This window comes from Pituophis catenifer, unplaced genomic scaffold (assembly GCF_029215685.1).
Source record: "Pituophis catenifer annectens isolate HBS135680 unplaced genomic scaffold, rPitCat1.0.hap2 SCAF_1, whole genome shotgun sequence".
In the NCBI taxonomy this organism is placed as follows: Eukaryota; Metazoa; Chordata; class Lepidosauria; order Squamata; family Colubridae; genus Pituophis; species Pituophis catenifer.
Genome location: NW_027256881.1, coordinates 137853252 through 137874715, shown reverse-complemented (window position 1 = coordinate 137874715; position 21464 = coordinate 137853252). Strand labels below are relative to the sequence as shown.

Here is a 21464-nt window from a genome sequence, read left to right as displayed (position 1 = left end):
ACCAGAAAAACAACGTATTTTCTGAAGAAGGGATGATAATCAAATTCAGTTTATTATATTTTAGGGTGATTTCAAGAAAAATGTAGAAGTTAAAGGACGTTTTTAAAATTCTGTTGTAGAAACTAGCCAATAAACTTTGAAGAAAAGGAGGAGATTATCTCAAAATTAAGATAACTTCTTCAATAGTTTAGTGGGGCATATTTTTATATTTTATGATATATTTCTTGAGAATCTTAATCAAACATTTATTTTATTTGTATTTCACATTTCTAAACTACCCATCTCCCTAAAAGAAAAAATGCATGGAAAAGCATACATGGAAATAAATCTAATTAAAGGTTATTGGGTTTATGTGTAAGTAAAAAGCATTAGAACTGAGCTTTAAGTGCAGTTCATTTATTAGCATAAATTGAATACATATTTAAAGGTAACTTGGACTAATCTCAAAAGAAATCTAAAGCAGGATTGGCTTGTTTAATAATTTGATAGAAGACTATGTTAACAAATCCCAGGGCAGTTGGCTAACCTCTTAAAACATTAAAAAATCATCCTAGAAAAAGACTGGGAAATCCCTTCTGTATTGTGGCAAGAAAACTGTGGGCTTGGTCATATAGATTAAACTTTGGTTCGAGGTGTTTTACTATATGAAATATAGTAAAACACTATACAAAAGTTTTTATGCATTGTATTAGGAACAGAACATACAGAATATGCATTATATATTATATTTGTTGATTTGGCTCAAAAAGTTTTATTTTTAGCAGAACCCACTACTACAAGTAGTCTTCGACTTACAATAGTTCATTTAGTGACTGTTCAAAGTTACAAGAGCACTGAAAAAAGTGACTTATGACCGTTTTTCATAGTTAGAACCTTTGCAGCATCCCCATGATCATGTCATCAAAATTCAGATGCTTGGCAACTGGTTCATATTTATGTCATATTTATGACCTTTTACAACTTTTTGACAAACAAAGTCAATGGGGAAGCCAGATTCATTTAACAACTGGGATACTAACTTATCAATTGCAGCGATTCACTTAACAGCTGTGGCAAGAAAGGTTGTAAAAGGGGGCAAAACTCACTTAACACATTTTTTCCCCTCAACAACAGAAATGGGCTCAATTGTGTGGTCGTAAATCGAGGACTACCTGTACTTCTAAATAATTGCTTCTGACCTAATTAACTTTCATGACAAGTGCGTGACAACCAACTTTTTTTTTTTTCATTTATTATATCTCCCACAGTAGAACACAGCTAACATTTATTTTTGTGTTAAGCAGTTATCAAACGTTTTTCTCCTATGTACAAGTCTTTGGATCCAGGCCATCACATCTATATGTTATTTTCTATCCCTCGAATGCATTATCTATTCAATTTTTACATAGTATGAATGTGTACCTGCATGTCTTGATTTTCAATGTTAAATGTAAAATAACACGTATAAGACTATTTTATTCATAAACGTACAAAAGCTTGTTATAATAGGGTTGCTTTCTGTTCTACGTTGAAGGCTCAAAAATGTTTGTAAGTTCTTGCCGTTGATGTGACAATATATCTAGTTTATAGGAACCAATTGTAAGCATTCAGTATTTACTACCAAGGAGTTCTTTACCTCAATGATGTCATTAAAAAAAACCCTTACAAAATATCTAATGGAAACAATAAATAAATAGTCACAATGAAAGATGTTCCAGTGTCTTGGAGACTTTTTCTAGCATTCAAATGCCTGAGGTGCATTTAATCTACTCTTTGAAATACTCCCTAGATAGCATTTTGCGCTTAATTTTAGGCAGCATAATTTTCTCTTTACTGGCAGAGTGCTGATATGAATTCCTTGGCTATTTGAAGCTTTAAACCCTCTAGGAGAGGCTATAAAATTATCTCTTTACAGGGAGGAGAAAACATATTAAAAATGGTTCATTTTAAAAGACTTCACTTACTTACAGAGAGCGAAGAGGCTGGCATCTGTTGGTTTATAAATGTAACGGTCAATAATGTGAGTTTACTTTGGCCTGATGGTCTCTTGCCTTGGTTAAAAGATTTTTATTACAGAAAAGGCTTTTTTCTGCCTTAAGCATTGTGCTTAAATGGTGAAGCATCTCTTATGTAGATTCAAATACAGGTTTCATTTTTCTTATTTCCTTATGCAAAATGTAAAAAGCTTAAGATAATTCAAAGGAGTATCCTACAAAACATTTAAATGTGATATAAGGATGCTAAGTAGATATTAACTGCTTGTTACAAAGGCATTCAGTACCCTTTCTTTAACAGAATCAAATGAGAATAGCTATGTTTTTCAATGTCTTTAATTAAATATTATTTTTATAAGAACCAGGGGTGTCATTGTTATAAACAATAGGGCCTCTGCTGTTAACTACATCTTGGACTCAGCTTTTCGGTGCTCTCCCCTCAACCAGCATTGTGGATTCACTAAGGTTATCTAGTACTGGTTCCCTTACCTCTGTTTATTTACGTCCCTCTCTCTGTTTACCTTTGCATCCCAATGAAATTTTCATCACTTTTTTTTTTTTTTTTGCAATTGTATGTTTATAAACATGCATTGCCATTTTAATTTTAGAACATATTATGTGCTTCGGATACTCTTCCAACATACATTTAATTTTTGAGATGATAAGGAATAGATATGATGCTTGTGTTACATGTTTGATGAGGAAATGTTTCCAGCCACAAGATGATGCTTTTAGTTTCCCTAATGATATACTATTGAAAGAATCTAAAGGATTACCTGTTTGCATGTATATCCATTGCCATTGCCTAGCTTTGTAATATTTGCCACAGTCTTAAAAGAAATATTTATTTACAAAAACTGTTCTTTGACATTTAATGCCATAGTGAAACATAGATTTATTTGTTCTTGCATATTGTAAAGCTTTGTCTTACTGCTACGCGATTCCTAGGGCTCTATATAAGAGTAAAGGGAGACACACCAATTTAAATTTCTAAATTTCAAAATGGTTTTTTAAGCTTCATCTGTTCTGTAATAATATTCATAAGGTACTTAACTTTGTTCTTTTAGCTTATTCATGTTAAAGTACAATCATCCTCTATCTTTTATATCCAGTCAGTTCCAGATAAAGCCAAAATAAGTACATCATATTAACAGAAAGAATTAAAACTCTTTATAGAAGTGCCTGGTTAGGATTAACATTAATGTACAACATTAATATATGTTGTATATTACATTGGGATGGATCAGTTCCAGAAATGAAGGCCACATAAAGTAGACATACCTTGCTCAAGTTATTATATTATTTGATAAAGCTAATGGCCGTATAAAGGGATTGGACATAAGCCAGAGGATTGGCCCTGTGTTTCCTTCTCATAGGAGAATATGAGTATATTTAGATATGAATATTTTATGTTTATACATGGGTAAAATGTAAAATTTTACAGCATGTTATATAAATCTGTCTCTAACCCAATGTGTTGCCATTGTGCAAAAGAGAAACAAGAATTTCCCTATTTACCTCACCCCTTCATTGCCCTACCAGGATTGAGACAAATACGTTTTGACAAATAGGTTAGGTTTTCAAGCTCTAGTCTTTTCAGAACCCTAACTTGTGCATATAGTCTTCAGATACAAAGAAATGTTCAGATACAAAGAAAGCCAGGGGTGTCAAAACTCGCGGCCCACGGGCCAGATGCATCACGCTGGCCACGCCCATCCCCACTTTTTGGAAGGGCAAAAAAGTTATGATATGTCACGTGATGACAATGTATCATCACAAGTTTTGACACCCGTGTTCTAAGCTAAAGAGGTACATCATCCCAGCATGTAAAGGGCAGTAGGGAACAGGTCAAGGGTATTATGGACGAGGCATGCAGAAGCCCCTAAATTGGGGGTGGGAGGTATCATAGCTCTTTGTTTAAAAAAATGGATTGTGAAATGTATCCTTGCTACAATGGAGGGTGGTGATTCAGTGCAATAGGAAATGCTAAGGAAGGACTCACCCGGTGGCCTGGCACTTCATGAGCTGCACCTCAATCATATGTGAGGGATGCTGGTTGGGGAGAGCAGGAGATAGTACTGAAGAGAGGGTACACTTACTTACAGTTACCTGGCAATGTTGATTAGTCTTCTCTCTCTCAACTAACTGGGTTCCAGAAGAATAGTAGGAAAAAGAAAGCAATAGAAATGGGCTCTATTTTTCCAAAGTAAAGACTTTCCATGCCCTCTTTCCCCGCTGTCTGTGATTGGAAACTATCTTATTAACAGATTGGAAACATATCCCTGGGACGGGTCCCGAAGGCACAGAGCTAATGAGCTTTACACGAGAGAGAAACTGACTTAAGTATCAAATAGATCAAATGTCATTAAATATCATTAAATCACAGAAGCAGGAGTCCAAGTTACTGTTTCTTCATTTTTGGGAGTCTGTGTTATTTTGAATAGTGGCTGTGGCAAGACCTTGACTTAAAAGCTTAGCTATAACTTATTTGGAACAGATTATCATTCTGCAATAGCTTGTCCCTTAGGGTATCTGTGTCATCTTTTCAGAAACAGAAATCACAAATTTAAATCCCACACCCAATAGGTTTTTTTTTTATTGAACTGTAATAACAATAATTACAGTGTATTTGATTGTTATAAATGGTGCTAAGAAATAACTGTGTACTATACAGAAATGCAGAGAAAGTCTTTGTGTAGGAATCCTAAGAACTTAAAACATAGAGAAGATAATGCATGAGATACTGCCAAAGAATAGTTCTCAAGAAAATGTGCTCACTAACCTTGAAAACCTTTCTTTTTCTTTTTTTAGTGTCAAGATTTTGCTTGACACTAAGCTAGTATACTGTTCTTTTAAAAAGCAAATTAATTAAAGAAAGTTTGGTGGGAAAATTTAATATCCAGAGGCTACTCCCAAAGCAAAGAAAATTCTCAGCTTTCCTTAAGAGAGGAAAAGGTTAAATTCCCCCTTGATGCCAGTTTTGATTTAATTATTTTAATATGCCATCCCTACTGGCATATTAAAATCTTTGCAGATTAAATGCAAATATCCATTCAATGCAGGGGTGCACATCTTTAGACTCCAGGGCCACTTGCTTTCTCAACCAAAGCCTTGCTGCCGAATAATAATTTTTAATCGAGCAGTAGGAGGAGTTTATCAATTGTATGGAAAATAATCATTTTGGGTTAATTACATTTTCTTTTACTTAATTCAAATTTAGTTTTTATTCCAGCCTGCCCCACCCTTGCATGCCATTCAGTCCCTTGTGTGCCTGATTTAATTGTACTTTTGGCCTTTAATCCCAAAGGAGAATTCTAATAATAATTTAGTGCTTAAGGAAAACTAACCTGCATATTCAGAGACTGCACCCTTCACAATTCATCTATTTCTGTCATAAACACTAAATTGAAAACAAGTTCTACAGTTTAGATTTTGTGATCAATACAGAGGTAGACAACCAGTATTTATAAACATACAACCAATATGTATGTTCATAAAGAATAAGGATTTTCCATTGACTGATCTTGAATGTGATCTATATTTGGCTTAATGACAGGGAATTGCAAAATGGGCAAAATCTTCTGTTGGAAACCTAGATTTTCCTAGGTTTGGATAAATCCATCTAACTAGTAGAACCTATTAAGGGATCCTTCTCAAATAGTGGCATAAGAATGTAAGAATCTAGTCTTGCCCATCTAGTCTAGCATCAGTATAGCATAGTGGTCCACAGGTTACGGTTGGTAACCTCACAGCAGTAGCTCCATTGTATAACTGTGCCATAGAAACAGGATTTAAGACAGGCTGCTTGTAATTGAGAAGGTAATAAATTGCTCTCAAATCTTTCTAACTAGCTGCCACTAATAAGACTTCTGGTAGCAAGTCCCACAATTTAAACATGGTTAACGTTATTTCCTATCTATCTGTCTTGAAGGTCAGTAGTGGGTTTCAATTTCGTTTGCTATTGGTTCGCTTGCATGCATGCACAACACTTCTGAGCATGTGCAAAAGCTTTGCGCATGCGCAAAGACATCCTGATGGGTGGGCGGAGCCTCCCGCCGCCGCTTCCGGTTCGCCTGATCTGGGGTGAAGCGGTAGCAACCCACCACTGGTGAAGGTCCCTGTATTTAATTTCAATAGATGATGTAAAATTCTAACATTGCCAGAGAGGAGGGGGGGGAAAGACTCTCCATGTTATCTGTGCCATGCATGATTTTATATATTTCTAATATATCTCTCCATACTTCAGTCTTTCCTCTTCTCCTTTTTTTTCCTTTTGGGTGGTGGTGGAGATGGTGGTGGTTTTATATCTATTTATTTTTGTAATAAAAAAAAAGTTTTCCAGTTGTCATAGTGTGATTCAGGCTAGAAACTAGGAGATGTGAATTCTAGTCCCACCTGAGACATAAAGCCAGCTGGATGACCTTAAGCCAGTCACTCTTTCTCAGCCCTAGGAAGGAGTCAAGGACAAACCACTTCTGAAAAACTTTGCCAGAAAAACAGCAAGGATTTGCCAGTCAAACAGTCCAGATATTTTCAAGTTAAAAACTGACAAATTTCCTTAATATTCTTAAGGTGTGGTCACAAGAATTGTAGACAGTTTTCTAATCATAGATTTGCACAAGGATATAATTCTATTGACAGTTTTATTTTCAATCCGCTTTCTAATTATTTCAAAGAGAGAATTTGACTTTCTCATAAGAACTGCACACTGCTTACATTTTCACTTAGTTGTTCATTGTAATTACAAGATTACAAGATTAATTTTCTGGTCAATCACTGCCAGCTTAGATCTCATTAATGAACAGGCAAAGGTATATTGTACATTTTGTGCCATCCTGCATCACTATACTTTTGATTAGCGAAAAATGATGACTATTGGAAGAAGTAATGTAATGGAGAGCATTGCTGCTGATCAACCATGATCATCTACTCCAAATGTTGAACTGTGCATTTCATTAGATTAGATTTTTAATACATTGCATATAGGTAGTCCTCAACTTACAACTACAATTGAGTCCAAAATTTCTAAGTGAGACATTGTTAAGTGAGTTTAGCCTCATTTTATGACCTTTCTTGCCACAATTGGTAAGTGACTCACTGCATCTGTTAAGTTAGTAACATGATTGTTAAATGAATCTGGCTTCCCTATTGACTTTGCTTGTCAGAAGGTTGCAAAAGGTAATCACATGATCCCAAGACACTGTAATCGTCATAAATATGAGTTAGTTGCAAACCGCCCAAATTTTGATCACGTGACCATGGGATATTGCAACAATTGTATGTGTGAAAAACAAACATCAGACACTTTTTTCATGGCCGTTGCGACTTTGAATGGTCACTAAATGAACTATTGTAAATTTGAAGTCTATTTTGTTTCTATATTTGCCACAGCTACAGACAAAATGCACTCGAGATTGTTCCTTGGAGTGAGAGAAAACACAGAGAAGAAGATTGGTGTGAAGGGCCACCGTGCAAGTAAGTATATGTTAATTTAATTTTATATTTGGTTTGGTGATTCAGTCTTTTTCTTTAAGTTCAGTAGGATCAACTATCCATGGGAAATCCTCTGCAATCTTTCTGCATTCTCCTTTGAAAGCAAAATGCCACTTGCATCATTTCTCTTTTTTAAAATATATATTTCTGTTAGATTTTTTGATACAATAAAAGTATTCAAAAGAAGTAAACAAAAATGATAAAAAGTAAGAAACATTTGCTCATCTTATAATTATAATTATCAACCAATTCTTTTCCACATCCTCTTTAGCCCTTTTCAATTCCCAAATATTAATTCAGTCTTTTGGTTTTTTTTCAACAAAAAGTCCACATAAAGTTTCTAATTTTTTTTAAAAAATATCATTTTTTTCCCCATAATCAAACTGGTCAACTTCTCTATTTCTGCAAGTTCAGTCAACTTTATAACCCAATCTTCCACTATAGATATTGCATTATTTTCCCATATTTTTGCATACAATAAGCTTTCTGAAGTTGTTTCGTCTCATTCTCGCGAGAACTTGCAGTCCTAAACAGATGAAGAACACTTCAAAGTTTTGAGTATGCTATGATAAAATTAGATTTATTAATCAGAGCTGGCATGCTTTCTTCAAAGTTTATCTTGGGATACATATACCGGTAGTTTAATTTTTTGGAGTGCTGCAGTGACCTAGAGATGGCGCTCTCACCTCATAATCAGGAGGCTGTGAGTTCAATCCTAGGTAGAGGCAGATATTTCTCTCTCTGGGCACAATGAGAATATATCTGCTGAACAAAACTCTGCATTGGTGACAGGAAGGGCATCTGGCCAGTAAACACTCTGCTAGCTCCATTCAGTTGCCCAGACTTCACCCCTCAAGGAATTATGGGGTCGTTAAAAGAGGATGATGACGATATAGTGTAGTTTTTTGTGCCCATGACCCTAATAACCATAGATTTCTTATATGGAGGCTACTTCCTCTTCTCTGAGTTTTTTTTCCCTAATAATACCGTGTCTTGGGGGCATTACATTAGGTCTTCTACTCATAACTAACTAGATTCTAGCTGTACTAATATCTGCTCAGAGAACTAGCTTTTTATATGACAAGATAATGGGGATTAAATTGTTTCTTTTTAGAAGTACAGAACTTCCCAATTCTGTATTTGGTATGCAATTGATATTGCTTTTTGGAAGCCACCCAGTGTTGATGGGTAGTTATGTTTTAAATTAAATAAATGAATAAATGAAATAATTATTTACAATATTTTTATCACATTTCATTTCTTTTCCTCTTTTCCTGCCTCTTTTTTCATAAAATTTCTTTTTTATCTTTCTACTCCAGTCTCTTTCTAAGAAAGTGGCACTGAACAGTTTACTTTTTATAATGCAAGTAATCATCTATCTCATCACATGCACAGAAATTTGTATATATGCACAAAGCTATACTGTATCTACATACTTCTTGCTGTTGAACAATGGTGAAGGTTACTCTGTAGAGTCAAATTGTTAATTTCATTGCTTAGTGGACACATTTAGTAGAATTCCTACTATGCTGACAAGGATAGAAGACAATATCCATTCTCAATGCTCCTACCATCGTGAATTGCAGTCAGGAGTTAATCACAATGCCCTTACTTGTACTTGGACAAAATTTTGCACCCCAGTTAGAATGGAAGAGGCCCAGTTTACCGAGAGAACAATTTCTGAACACAAGGAAAACCCATTTGTACATTAGATATACTTTTATGTTTATATACAGAGACTAATTTATTCACTTCCAGTAGTGTAATAAAAATGTGTATGAACATAAACTCCTGTTGATGTAGCAATAAAGTTTAATTACTTAGTAATGAATGGAAATGCAGTAGGTGTAATCAACTTGTTTGTATATGGATATTCCTTATCAATGTAAATATTAAATTAGATCCTTTCTATGGCTTTTTTAATATACCAGTTTCTCAAAATAAAATATTTAAAGGAAAAATGAATCTGATTATCTATCTATCTATCTATCTATCTATCTATCTATCTATCTAACTATCATCCCTCTCTCCCTCTTTCTCATTCGTATATCACCCAATTCTCAATTACTCTAATGTAGGGGTGTCAAACTCGTCATCATGTGATGTATTGTGACTTTTTTCTCCTTCACTAAACTGGGCATAACACATCTGGCCCACCTGCCATGAGTTTGACACCCCTGCTCTAGTGGGTTGCAACAACTAAAACAAGAGAAATACAATTAATTTAAAGACTGACATATCAGTATTTTAAAACCTTGTTTGGAAAGAATTTGTAATAGTGATAACATTTGGTTTTGGACATTGGCCAATCAGAAGTGGTGTACCTAAGTACAATGAAATTAAAAATGAAAATAAAATTAGGAATAAAAATAGCTGAATCACTAAAGGAGGAGATAAAAGTAACATGAACTTGTTAATATGGTGTACAAAATGGATATGACTTTGGGGGGGAATGGTCCTTTTTTCTTTTTGACACTGATTCTTTGAAATTAATCATATTGAGTTTTATAGCCACTAGTTGTTAAACTCATGCATTCAGTTCCTTTTCCACATAAACATCTGATTTCTGGATTCTGCATCTATATTTTTGTTTGTGATGCTCAGGTTAATTATTGATCCAGTTCTTCAAGATGAAAGTGAAATTTTGTTTGACTCTCAACCTGAATTGTTGAAATACAAAGCAACTGACCTTTCAATGAATTTAGCCACAGACTGGTACTGGAAACGAGCAGAGGAGATAGAAAATTACTCTATGCAGGTAAACACAAGTCTATAGTGACTATAGGGTTTTTTTGTTTTTTGTTTTGGAAGACCTCATATACTCTGTTTTGTGGAATTAAAACATACAGTTTCATATAGATTAAATCTGATTATGTTTCATATGCTGTATTTCCCTTTGGATATTATCCCAAAGGTGCTATTTCAAAAGGCAACTGGACTTCCTTTGTTTTTCCTTGAAGACATTTTGCTTCTCATCCAAGAAGCTTCTTCAGTTCTAACTGGATGAGAAGCAAAACATCTTCAAGGAAAAACAAAGGAAGTCTAGTTTTGAAAAGCACCTTTGGGACAACCGTGACCTGGATGACTGAGAATCTCCATAGACTTTGTATTATACATATAGTGAATATGCAACATATAAAGGAATATTTTAACATGTAATCTACCATATCAGAGTTGGGTTACTAGTATTAATTATATAATTTTAATAGCTTTATAGTGTTTTTTCAGCAACAGAGGTGGGTGAGTGGGAGATGTCAGTTTATCATTCAAATATTCTGTTGAGCTACATTTAAAATAAGCTTCCTGTTCAAAAATGTCCACCAAACTATAGAAGTGGGCTTCTGCCTATGTCAAAGGACTCACTTGAAAAGTGCTTGTAAAAGACAAGGATCTTTAAAGTTATATTTGCTTTCAAAAAAGCCAGTCTTACTTTTAGTCCAGTGTCTTTTAAAAAGAGGATTATATGTACAGCTCCATTAGGCTCAGTCAAATCCACAGCATGAGTATAAATTTAAAAATTCTTAAAATAATATATCTTTTACTTGTGTTTTTGTTCATAAATTCAGAGGAAAGCTTTGTGACAGTGGTTTTGCGTCAGTGATAGACACCTCAATATCCTCACGAGTGTTCAAGGCCTTAGTTATTAATTATTGTAAGTTGTGACAGTTGTACTTCTGAAACTAAGAAAGGTGCCTAACAGCATGTTCTATCTCATAGATGTGGAGATGTAGATTCTTCTTTGCCACGCCAATTTTAGAGAGTAGTAATGTCAGGCACAAGTAACATATTTTGCAAGAAAATTACTAACTTCACATACAATCTATTAGATGGAATGGCATGTGAAGCTGGTGGTATATTTTCAAATTGCATTGAGGTTTACAAAATTCTCACTTGTCATAACTATTTGTTTCTGCTTTTTAGATTATTTTTCACTTCACGTACAAGTCTCTATCCTAGGGCTTCTGTAGTGAAGACAGGGACAAATGATTTAGATCTGGCTGGAAGCCAAATAAAAGCTAGCCATTCCTCATCCCAGATAAGATACTATATGCTAAGTGTATAAGAAAATTTGGGGATTAAATCTGTTCAGCCTGACATCTGGTATGACTGAATTTCAAAGTTTAGTATTAATGATTCAATCTAAAATATCATTATAAAATGGCATCATAACCAGATCAGAGTTGTGAATTGTGTTTGAAACAACTTTCTTCAGTTTTGAAACCTTTCTAGAAGATGAGTAAGTCATTAATGGCTTGACATTCTTGTTTCATTCTGTTCTCTGCTTGTGGTTTAAATAGGTAGATTGTGCTCTCTCACTGGTTCGCCTTGGTATGGAAAGGAATATTCCTGGTCTTCGCCCTCTCTGTGATGATCTGGTTACATTGGAGACCCTCGTTTATGAGACTGGATGTGACATTACTTTGAAGTTAAAAGAGTTACAGCAAATGGAAAACATTGGGAAGCTAAGGCTGTTAATGTCAAAAGTATGTGCATTACATTTTGCCCCATAGTGGTAAATGTTTTTTTTAAAGTTATTTTATTTTGCAATGAAATTTTGCCTTATACAAAATGGCAGTCTTTTTGTCTTACATGAAATAATAATAATAATAATTACTATTATTATTATTATTATTATTATTATTATTATTAAAAATTTTATATTGCCCTTCTCCCGAAGGACTCAGGGCGGTGAACAGCCAAGATTAAAATACATACAATATGAAAATTAAAATAATTTAAAACATAATTAAATCAATTTGGCTTCTCCAATTTAAAACCCCTTACCCATAAAATTAACCAATTAAAATTTTTAAGCCAGCCCGGCTTGCTGAAATAGAAAAGTCTTCAGGGCCCGGCGGAAAGTTCGGAGGTCCAGGATCAGTCGTATCCCTGGGGGTAGCTCGTTCCAGAGGGCAGGTGCCCCCAGGGGCCTCCAGTCGACATTTTTTGACCGACAGCACCCTGAGGAGACCCTCTCTGTGAGAGCGTATTGGCCGGTGGGAGGTTATCGGTGGCAGAAGGTGGTCTCGTAGATATCCAGGCCCTAAGCCATGAAGCGCTTTAAAGATGAGAACCAATACCTTGAAGCACACCCAGAAGACCACCGGAAGCCAGTGCAGCTCGCGCAGGAGAGGTGTTACATGGGAGCGCCATGTCGCCCCCACAATCACCCGCGCGGCTGCATTCTGGACCAGTTGGAGCCTCCAGGTGCTCCTCAAGGGGAGCCCCATGTAGATAGCATTACAGTAGTCCAGGCGGGAAGTGACGAGGGCATGAGTGACCATGCATAAGGAGTCCTGATCCAGAAAGGGATGCAACTGGCGTATCAGGCAAACCTGATAAAAAGCCCCCCTGGCCACGGCCATCATATGCTCTTCTAAAGACAGCCGTGCATCCAGGAGGACGCCCAAGTTACGAGCCCTCTCCGTGGGAGCCAATGACTCGCCCCCAATAGCCAGCAATGGCACCAGCTGGCTATATCGGGACGCCGGCAACCACAGCCACTCAGTCTTGGAAGGGTTGAGTCGAAGCCTGTTCCTCCCCATCCAGATCCGCACGACCTCCAGGCACTTCAAGGGCATCATTGGGGTGGTTTGGAGTGGAGATGTACAGCTGAGTGTCATCAGCGTACAAATCATCTTATTTTTATCTACATCTACAAAAATTTACTCTTAGGAGTTCAGAAGATCGGATTTAAGCCTGAATGAATGAATGAATGAATGAATAGGAATAGAATAGAATAGAATAGAATAGAATAGAATAGAATAGAATAGAATAGAATAGAATAGAATAGAATTGAATTGAATTGAATTGAATTGAATTGAATTCTTTATTGGCCAAGTGTGATTGGACACACAAGGAATTTGTCTTGGTGCATACGCTCTCAGTGTACATAAAAGAAAAGATACATTTGACAAGAATCAACACTTAATGATAGTCATAGGGAACAAATAAGCATTTATTTTAGATAGCATGGGTGTGCTGCTTTCTCAAAGACAATTAATCTTTCCTGAATGGGGGGAAAATGGGAGTAGCTCATTGTCAACAATATAAAAAGTTCACATTTTAAGTCTCCATAATGAGTACTGGTAGAATCCAAGAGAAAAGCTGAGGCATAAGAAAGTTTCCACATTACTGTCTTCTGTGTTGCTGATGTATTTGCTTATCAGTACAACATTGAGAGCATTACTTCAGAAAAACTTTAGGTGAATTTTCAGCACTCTCTAGTGGTATTTATATGAGGAACAAATTCCTAAGAATGGACTAGATGCTTTCCTTTTCCATAATGATTTACCCTACCTATGCTGTAAAGCATCACATATGAGGTTTTACTTCATATTGTTCTTCCTTAGAATGATCTGAAAATATTCATATAACAATGTTAATTCATTTTTAATAAAGAGATTTGCATCAGTATAATGTGCAATATAAAATATGCTTTTACAGTGATATTGTGCACCAAGAGGCAGTATAAGATAAAATAAAATAAAATAAATAAGACCAGTTTCATCCTTATTGTGACTTGTCGGACATCTGTAGCCAAGCCTTTCCTGTGGGGTTAAAATCCTCTACCAAGATTTGGTATGAACTATTGCACTTTAGATGAGTATGAAACCAGTCCCCTAATGCAGGGGTCCCCGGTCCATGGCCTGAAACTGGTCTGCAGCCCATTGGGAACTGGGGCACACAAGCCATGGGCGAGGGCACAAAACTTCATTTGCTTATGTGTGATGACCCAGGGCACAGCACAGAGATAACACAAACAGCTGGCAGTTCAAACCACTCCTTTATTGCGCCAAATCTCCCCAAACGCTCCCACATTTCTGGCTAGTCCCAGAACAGAGTGAGAACAAAGCCCCACACAAATGTCAAGCAGCCTCTGGCTGCAGTTTGTCCAGCCCAGCGCTGTCTGCACCAAGATTGCACGGCAATAAATCCCAAATGTATTTGGCAAAACAAGAGCCAAGCAAGGAGTTCAGGGAGCAAAATATCCAAATAATTAGTCCAGAATGCCAACAAGGAATGCAAGGATTCTTGGCAAGTTCAAATGTGGCCTCAGAACACTTCAGGAACTCAGCGTTTGTTCCCAACAAATGCCCCTCCCCACTGCATCTCCTTAAGTCTCATTCCCCAGATGTCCCTGGTGAAGCTGGGCGGGGCGCTCTCCTCACATGTGGCCTGCTGCACACCTTCTCTGCACTCTTGGAGTCCTTGCATCAGGAGGGGGTGGTTCTTGCTCCTCGTCTGAGCTCTGTGTCTCCTCCCTGCCTTCAGGCCTTACTAATTCCAAACAGCCTTGCCTGGATTGACTCTGCCCTTCCCCAGTTTCCTCCAAGGCCAATGGAGCTGCCCTCTCACTCGCTGTCAGTTCTTGTTCCAGCTCATCTTCCGCAGCAGATTCAGACTCCGATGGGGGCATGACACTTACATATGGAATTAGGTTGTGTACCATAAAACAATCCTCCCCTCCCCGCCACTGCTGCTATCGGTCCATGGAGCCAAAATGGTCGGGGACCTCTGCCAGAATGCCTCCTGGTGGTCAGTATCTCTGAAAATACCATCCAGGATACACCTTTTATATAAACAGATAAATTTCCCCCACTACTATGGATGGGAGATAAGGTGAAAGTCAGGTAAAATTTATGTTGGGACATGACATAATTTAACATCAGTGGCACTCTAAAATCTTTTACGGTGTCATTAGAAAAGAAGGCTTAAAGATCAGGAAAAAGAAACATGTTGAGCTACATTGATGGGCTACATTTACCTTAATTTCGTATAGTTTTGCCTTTATTTTATGTTATAGCTCTGATTAATGAAAATATATTTCATTTTCCAGTCATCAGAAGACAGATATGTGAAAAATGCTTACCAGTGGATGGTCCCCTTCCTGCACCGGTGTGAAAATGAGTCTCCAGGCATTGCTAATGAGCTTCTCAGAGAGTACTTGGTAACATTGGCAAAGGAAGACCTAACATTCCCTTTGAAAATACTTGAACATTCAAAACCATTAGTAAGTTCAATTTATTGTTTAGGGATAAAGGAAAGTATTTAATGAACTAATATGAAAAAAGCTAATGGCTGATTTTTTAAAAAAAACAAAACCCTCCTGGAACTTGGAATTAGGCTTTGCCACTGAGGCAACTCTCTAGATGAAGCAGATTTTATCAGTAAAATCCAAAGTCCCCCAAAATGAGATTGTCTGAGAGACAAAAAAAAGTCTTCTGAGCATGTGGACGCTTGTCCAGAATATTTCAAGAAGTCTCAAGTACCCATAATAAACGTCCATCAGTATCAGCTTCTCTTGTAAGTGAAGTGCCATTTCAGACAATTTGTGCAGTCCTAATTTTAAATAGTCTTGTGATTGATCCTAATGAGCACAAAAGAATCTAATGATTCAGGGCTGCAACCTTCTATCAGCTAACCTGGTAGAAAATTCAATTGAACTTGGTGGGACTTAGTTCTCAATAGATTACATTGTCAGTCTTAATTATTTTACACCAGGCACTTGTTCTGAATGTAATTGCTGAATTGTGAAATACAGAGACTGGAAAAATAAAAAGATTAATGGGATCTGTTAGATCGGCGCAGGGAAAAGAAGACGCGACTCAGCAGAGGTCCGTTCAGCACTTTAATTCAGCTCATATGGAACTGCCGGCTGAGCTGCCGAGCCCTCCTTATATACAGCTCTGGCAAGCTAGCCGGCCAATGACATTTATTTAAATTTCCCGCCGGTGGATTAGCCAACCACCGGCGGACGCCCATATAAGGACACAACAGGATCTTTATAGTAACTTTCTTCTTGGTATAGTGCTTTATAATACTCCGTTTTGAGTGGCCTCTTATTATTATTATTTTTTTTTAGTTTGCGGGCAATATACAGTTATAGAATGGCTACAAGCAGTATTGGAGGGAAACTAAAACTATAGTACATATTAATGCTATTTACATAAGAAAGTAACACATGAGTAACACAGTTAAGTAACACAGTTAAATTAAAAGCTTTATAATTAGAAATACTTTCTTTTTATAAATTGCCTGATGTAAACACAATTTAGAAGGCTTTCAAAACGAAATAAATTTAACATACTCTCTGATTCCTGTGTTCATTACTGAGCTTCCATTATAGGTAGTATGATTTTCTAAAATCCTAAATTGAAATTTAGAATTTTTTTAATAAAGATCTTACTAAGTTGACTACACAACTGTAATGACACTGCACGGAGTATTGTGCAGCGTATTAAGAGTACAGAGATACTAGAGCCATTAACAGCAAATTGGCAAACATTCTAGGACCTAGCAATGGACATTACTTTTCTTTTTCTCTTAGGGTCAGCAAAAAATTATTTCAGATCAACTTTTGTTGATGACGATTGCTTTAGAATGTATCTACAGCTGCAAACGTGATGACCAGCTCTCTCTGTGCTATGACATCTTAGAATGTCTCCCCCAAAGAGGTCTGAGGTGAGTATTGTCATCATTCAAACTTTGAATATTGTGGGATGATTTTTTTAAAAAAATACTTTCTCTGTCATCAATACCTATAAGATATCTATAGTTATTTATGTAAATCTCATTACCTGAAGGATGATGTGACAGTTACTTTTTTATAATCATCTGACAATGCTTTATTTTAACGCCATCTCTTTGTCTATAAAGCTTCAGATTGGCAGGTGACAAACTGCTTGTTTTAATTCTATCTGTAAAAGACCAGATGAGAGCTTACTTTGTAGAAAGATTGAGAAATAAAATATTTAAAATTCAGTTTGGATTTGCTAAACTCGGTTTAAATGCATATTGCCTGGAATATCCAGTGGTCTCGGAGTAGTGGAATAGTAATGAGTGGTGGGTTGCTCCCAGTTCGCACTGGTTCGCAAGAACCGGTAGTAAAAAAATTTAGTAGTTCGGAGAACTGGTAATAACATTGGCTGGCCACGCCCCCGAACTGGTCCCCCAGCCCAGTTGCCGCTTGCTTACTTCGCCTACCTCATCAGAGGCTTTTTTAAAAAACTTTTAAAAGCATTTTTTTCTACAACCTCTTCAGCTGAAAAAATGCTTTTAAAAGTTAAAAAAAAGCCTCTGATGATCGTGCGACTCAGCTGGGATCTTCAGAGGCTTCTGAAAACATTTTTTCTGTAACCTCTTCAGCCGAGGAGGTTGTAGGAAAAAAAATCCCTTTAAAAGCCTCTGGCGATCCCAGATGACTTGCCTGATCGTCAGAGGCTTCTAAAAGCATTTTTTTCTGCAACCTCTTAAGGTTGTAGAAATAATGCTTTTAAAAGTAAAAGTAAAAAAAAAAAAAATTGGCCACGTCCACCCAGTCACATTCTCCCCCCCACCAAGCCTAAATAAACCATGCCCACAGAACCGGTAGTAAAAAAATTTAGAACCCACACCTGATAGTAATGCTACATGTACAATCTTTTGTTCTTTTGTGAGAAGGCTGTACAGAAACTTTATTTCAATGGCAAAGCATGTATTTTTTAAGTCAACAATCTTAGTTTCTTCACCATCACCAGCAAGGATGAGAAAGATCCCACAAGTAGAATTGATGTCAGCCACTCCTAAATGGATTGATGGCCTAACTCTGTTTAAGGCAATAATTTGAACATTCAGAGAACTACTCTCTGAGGACCCTTATATAAGTAGTGTAATTTGGTGATGGACAGAAGTACTTCCAGTGTCATGAAAAAAAAAATTCTATCAGCAATGAATTTCATAAATAAATAAACTATGATTATTTTAGTCCCAGCAAATCTGAATGATGCTGGTTCTGGGTTTTTAGTTCTATTTCTTCATTGTGAGATTTTTTTATTGTGATAATTTCCTGTATCTTTTCCAGCCTTGAAACAGACATTACCAATAATCTTCACAATAGAGTTGATGAATTGGAACAAATTCTTAGGTAAGAAGTTCCTTTCTTAACTTATATCTCTTACTGCTTTAACTTTCTTAGCTCAGTGTTTTATTGGATAGTTCTGGATTCCAGGTTTTAAGGATAAAAACGGTCCATAGGGTAAGTATTACTGTAATTATCACTGAAATTACTCTTTGGGCCATGGTTTTTCTGGAAATAGATGAAAATGTAGTATTGTTACATAGACAAATATGATGTAGCTATGTGAGAGAAAACAAAAGTGCTTGGGAGGAAGAATGTCTACAATTGAGTAATTTCTCCATGTTGATCAGAGCAAGAACATTTTCAAGTTTTAGATTCATTAGGAGCCTATGGCAGACCATTTCAGCCATTTTATTATTCCATCTAAAAGTCACAGTGGTTGACAGTTTTAATCTGCATGGAAAGTAATCTGTTCAAGACAGAGGAATTGTACAGAACCCTCCCTTCTTCTTATCAGAATGCCAGGTCTAGTGTATGTTGTGCTTCATCCATAGTACCAAGAACAAATTTGCACAGAGCATTGACTTCCACATCATACATTAAATCTGGTGTTATTCTTGACCAGCCTTAGCAGAGAAGTTATTATCAACTTGAAAAACTATTGTCTAGATTGCTTTAACTGGTTAACTAAAAAAAGGTAGATGATTAGTTAACCTCTTCATCACGAGAATTCATCCACTATCCTTTCCACGCTCTAAACTTAGAGATGGCAAAATAAAAATGTGTATGAATTGTGGCATCTAGAGTGTAACATGCATTATGGTGTTCTGATGCCATTCATGCTTAGGGAATCCTAATCATTTACAATGCAACCGCCTTTAATAAATATATGCAAATATATTCAGAGAAAGTAAGGTGGCATATGTGGTTTGCAGCACATATTGTATGTCAATATTGTATAGATTATTCATTTTGTACATATTCCATTTAATTTCTGCCAAGAAAGAAGGGGGATATTCTTATGTATCACAACCATTGAACCATAAACAAAACATTGAATGTGTTTTTCTTTTAAGAGAAAATCTTTCTGTTTTGTTTGGGCTTCTTACTGATATGATTGGGAAGAACTTTGTGGTTCAGTTGATAATATTTCTGACAATTATTGCAGTGTATCGGAACTTTTGGAAAAGCATGGACTCCAGAAACCTGTATCCTTTGTAAAAGACACAAAGAACAGTCCAGAAGAAGCACGGAAACTGATGATAAGATTGACTCGGCACACAGCCAAAAAGTGAGTACAGTGTAATGTAAGGCAACTGTTCTTAGTAATAGTGAATCTGTATTCACTAAGTTTATTGTTTCCACTTGTAAGTTTGAAATAAATATTTTTCAGCATTTGGAATAAGAAATGTTTAATTATTAATATTAGTGTATTAAGAAAATTGGTAATAAACCTCACTCTTAATGTCTAGATTTTGTTAGACTTGTATCAATCTTCTTCTCGCAATACACATACAAAAGAGACAAGAGACTCTATCATAATGTCATAGTCCCCCTTAATTTTGCAATTTAATTATAATGTGCTTTATAAATATTGTTATGTTTATATCTTTTAAAAGACAGCCTTCTGTTAATGAAAAGCACTGGATGGGATTATTGCAAGATATGCTGGCTATGCAGAAAAACGTTTATACTTGTTTAGGAACAGACACATGCTATGAGGTAATTCTTTCTCCTTTTTTTTAGTATGCAGTAAAAGATACTTTACAACTTTATACTTCTTTGTACTTACTCTGTTTATATACTCCTAAATCTGAATAATGGAAGGAGAATCTTAGTCTAGAGTTGTCTCAGTATTTATTTTATCCATTTAAATCAAACCAGTATTAAGTTTTTTTAACAATTTTAGCAATAAGGAAAAATTGTAAAGCTAGAATTTATGATATAAGTAACTTGGATTTTAAAAGGAACATCTTTCATGATTGGCCTCCTTTTAAGCAGAAGTTTGAGTCAATTTGCTACTGGAATCTCCTAGGGATGAGCAATTCCTAACTGAATATTATTTAGTTTATTTTCATTGTAACCAAGTAAATGGCTATGGTTATAGTGGTTGTAAAGAATGGAACCTACATTTTAAGGATATTAAAATAAACAGATAAACCTATTGGCTCTTTCTCTGTAAACATATGCAAGACATTCTTTCTCTTGAAGCAAACTGAAGAGGAAGATTTTTTTTAGTAGATGATGCTAAATAAATAAGGATGCTATCCTTATTTGGGATAATATGCTTTACTGTTCTTGATAAAAATACGTTTCTCAGACTTCTAAGAAAAGCCAATATTTTAGCTTATCCAAAGCAAGGGGATTCTATCCCCCCCCCTTCCCCCAGTTAAGAGGATAAAAACAGCTTTAGCAAAGATTCTCCAAGACTTTATAATGCTTTTTCTGACTGAAAATCTGAAAAAAGAATAGGGAATAGACAATGGCTTTAGACCTGAAAAGCACATTTCAAATACCAACTTTGAAGTTTGTTGCTACTGGTAGATTGGGCTATCGATGTCCTGTAGCCATATTGGAAGCTTATGCCTGCATTCCAATAAAACCTAAATAAATTAATAACACAAAACCTTTTATAACTCTGTATTATTACAAATGCTTCCAGTAGAGACCGCTCATATGCCCAGTTACCTGTAATGCAGTAATGTATCTGAGATATAGAAGTCGCCTTTTAGCCTATTTGGACTAAATAAATTTGAGGAGCTGTAATGGGAGTCTCTTAACTATTTTAGACCAGTAACTGCATTTGGTCTAGCTAGAGTGTGTTGTCTGTATGCTGCCACAAATGGCATAGTGGAAGAGAGCAGTTACAAAACATTCATTTCCCAAAAGCTACTGTAGTGAGATTTGTATCTGCCATTTCTTTTAGCTTTCTCAAAATATTTTCATTCTATTTTCAAAGGAGGGGAATACCTTTACAAAACAATAGTTTACAGTATTCTTATTTTGTAAAAATTCTTACTGAATTATTATACAAGAGGCTGGTACAATTCTTTGCAATATTTCAGTTTCCTAGTTAAATTAAAACATCTTAAAGTAGGGATTACAGGTAGTCCTCAATTACACCATTGAGTTCAACATTTCTGCTGCTAAGCAAGGCA

At 36.0% G+C, this 21464-nt stretch overlaps 1 protein-coding gene across 1 annotated transcript in view; it reads left to right on the top strand.

Annotated features, from left to right (window-relative positions):
- Positions 1 to 21464, top strand: part of NBAS (NBAS subunit of NRZ tethering complex) — a 151367-nt gene that overhangs the window by 44380 nt on the left and 85523 nt on the right. Inside the window, exons 22-29 of the mRNA XM_070955550.1 lie at positions 7365 to 7448; positions 10071 to 10224; positions 11765 to 11950; positions 15307 to 15480; positions 16798 to 16931; positions 18310 to 18372; positions 19475 to 19597; positions 19926 to 20028. Coding sequence (XP_070811651.1) covers positions 7365 to 7448; positions 10071 to 10224; positions 11765 to 11950; positions 15307 to 15480; positions 16798 to 16931; positions 18310 to 18372; positions 19475 to 19597; positions 19926 to 20028 — 1021 coding nt within the window. The remainder of the gene's footprint in view (positions 1 to 7364; positions 7449 to 10070; positions 10225 to 11764; positions 11951 to 15306; positions 15481 to 16797; positions 16932 to 18309; positions 18373 to 19474; positions 19598 to 19925; positions 20029 to 21464) is intronic.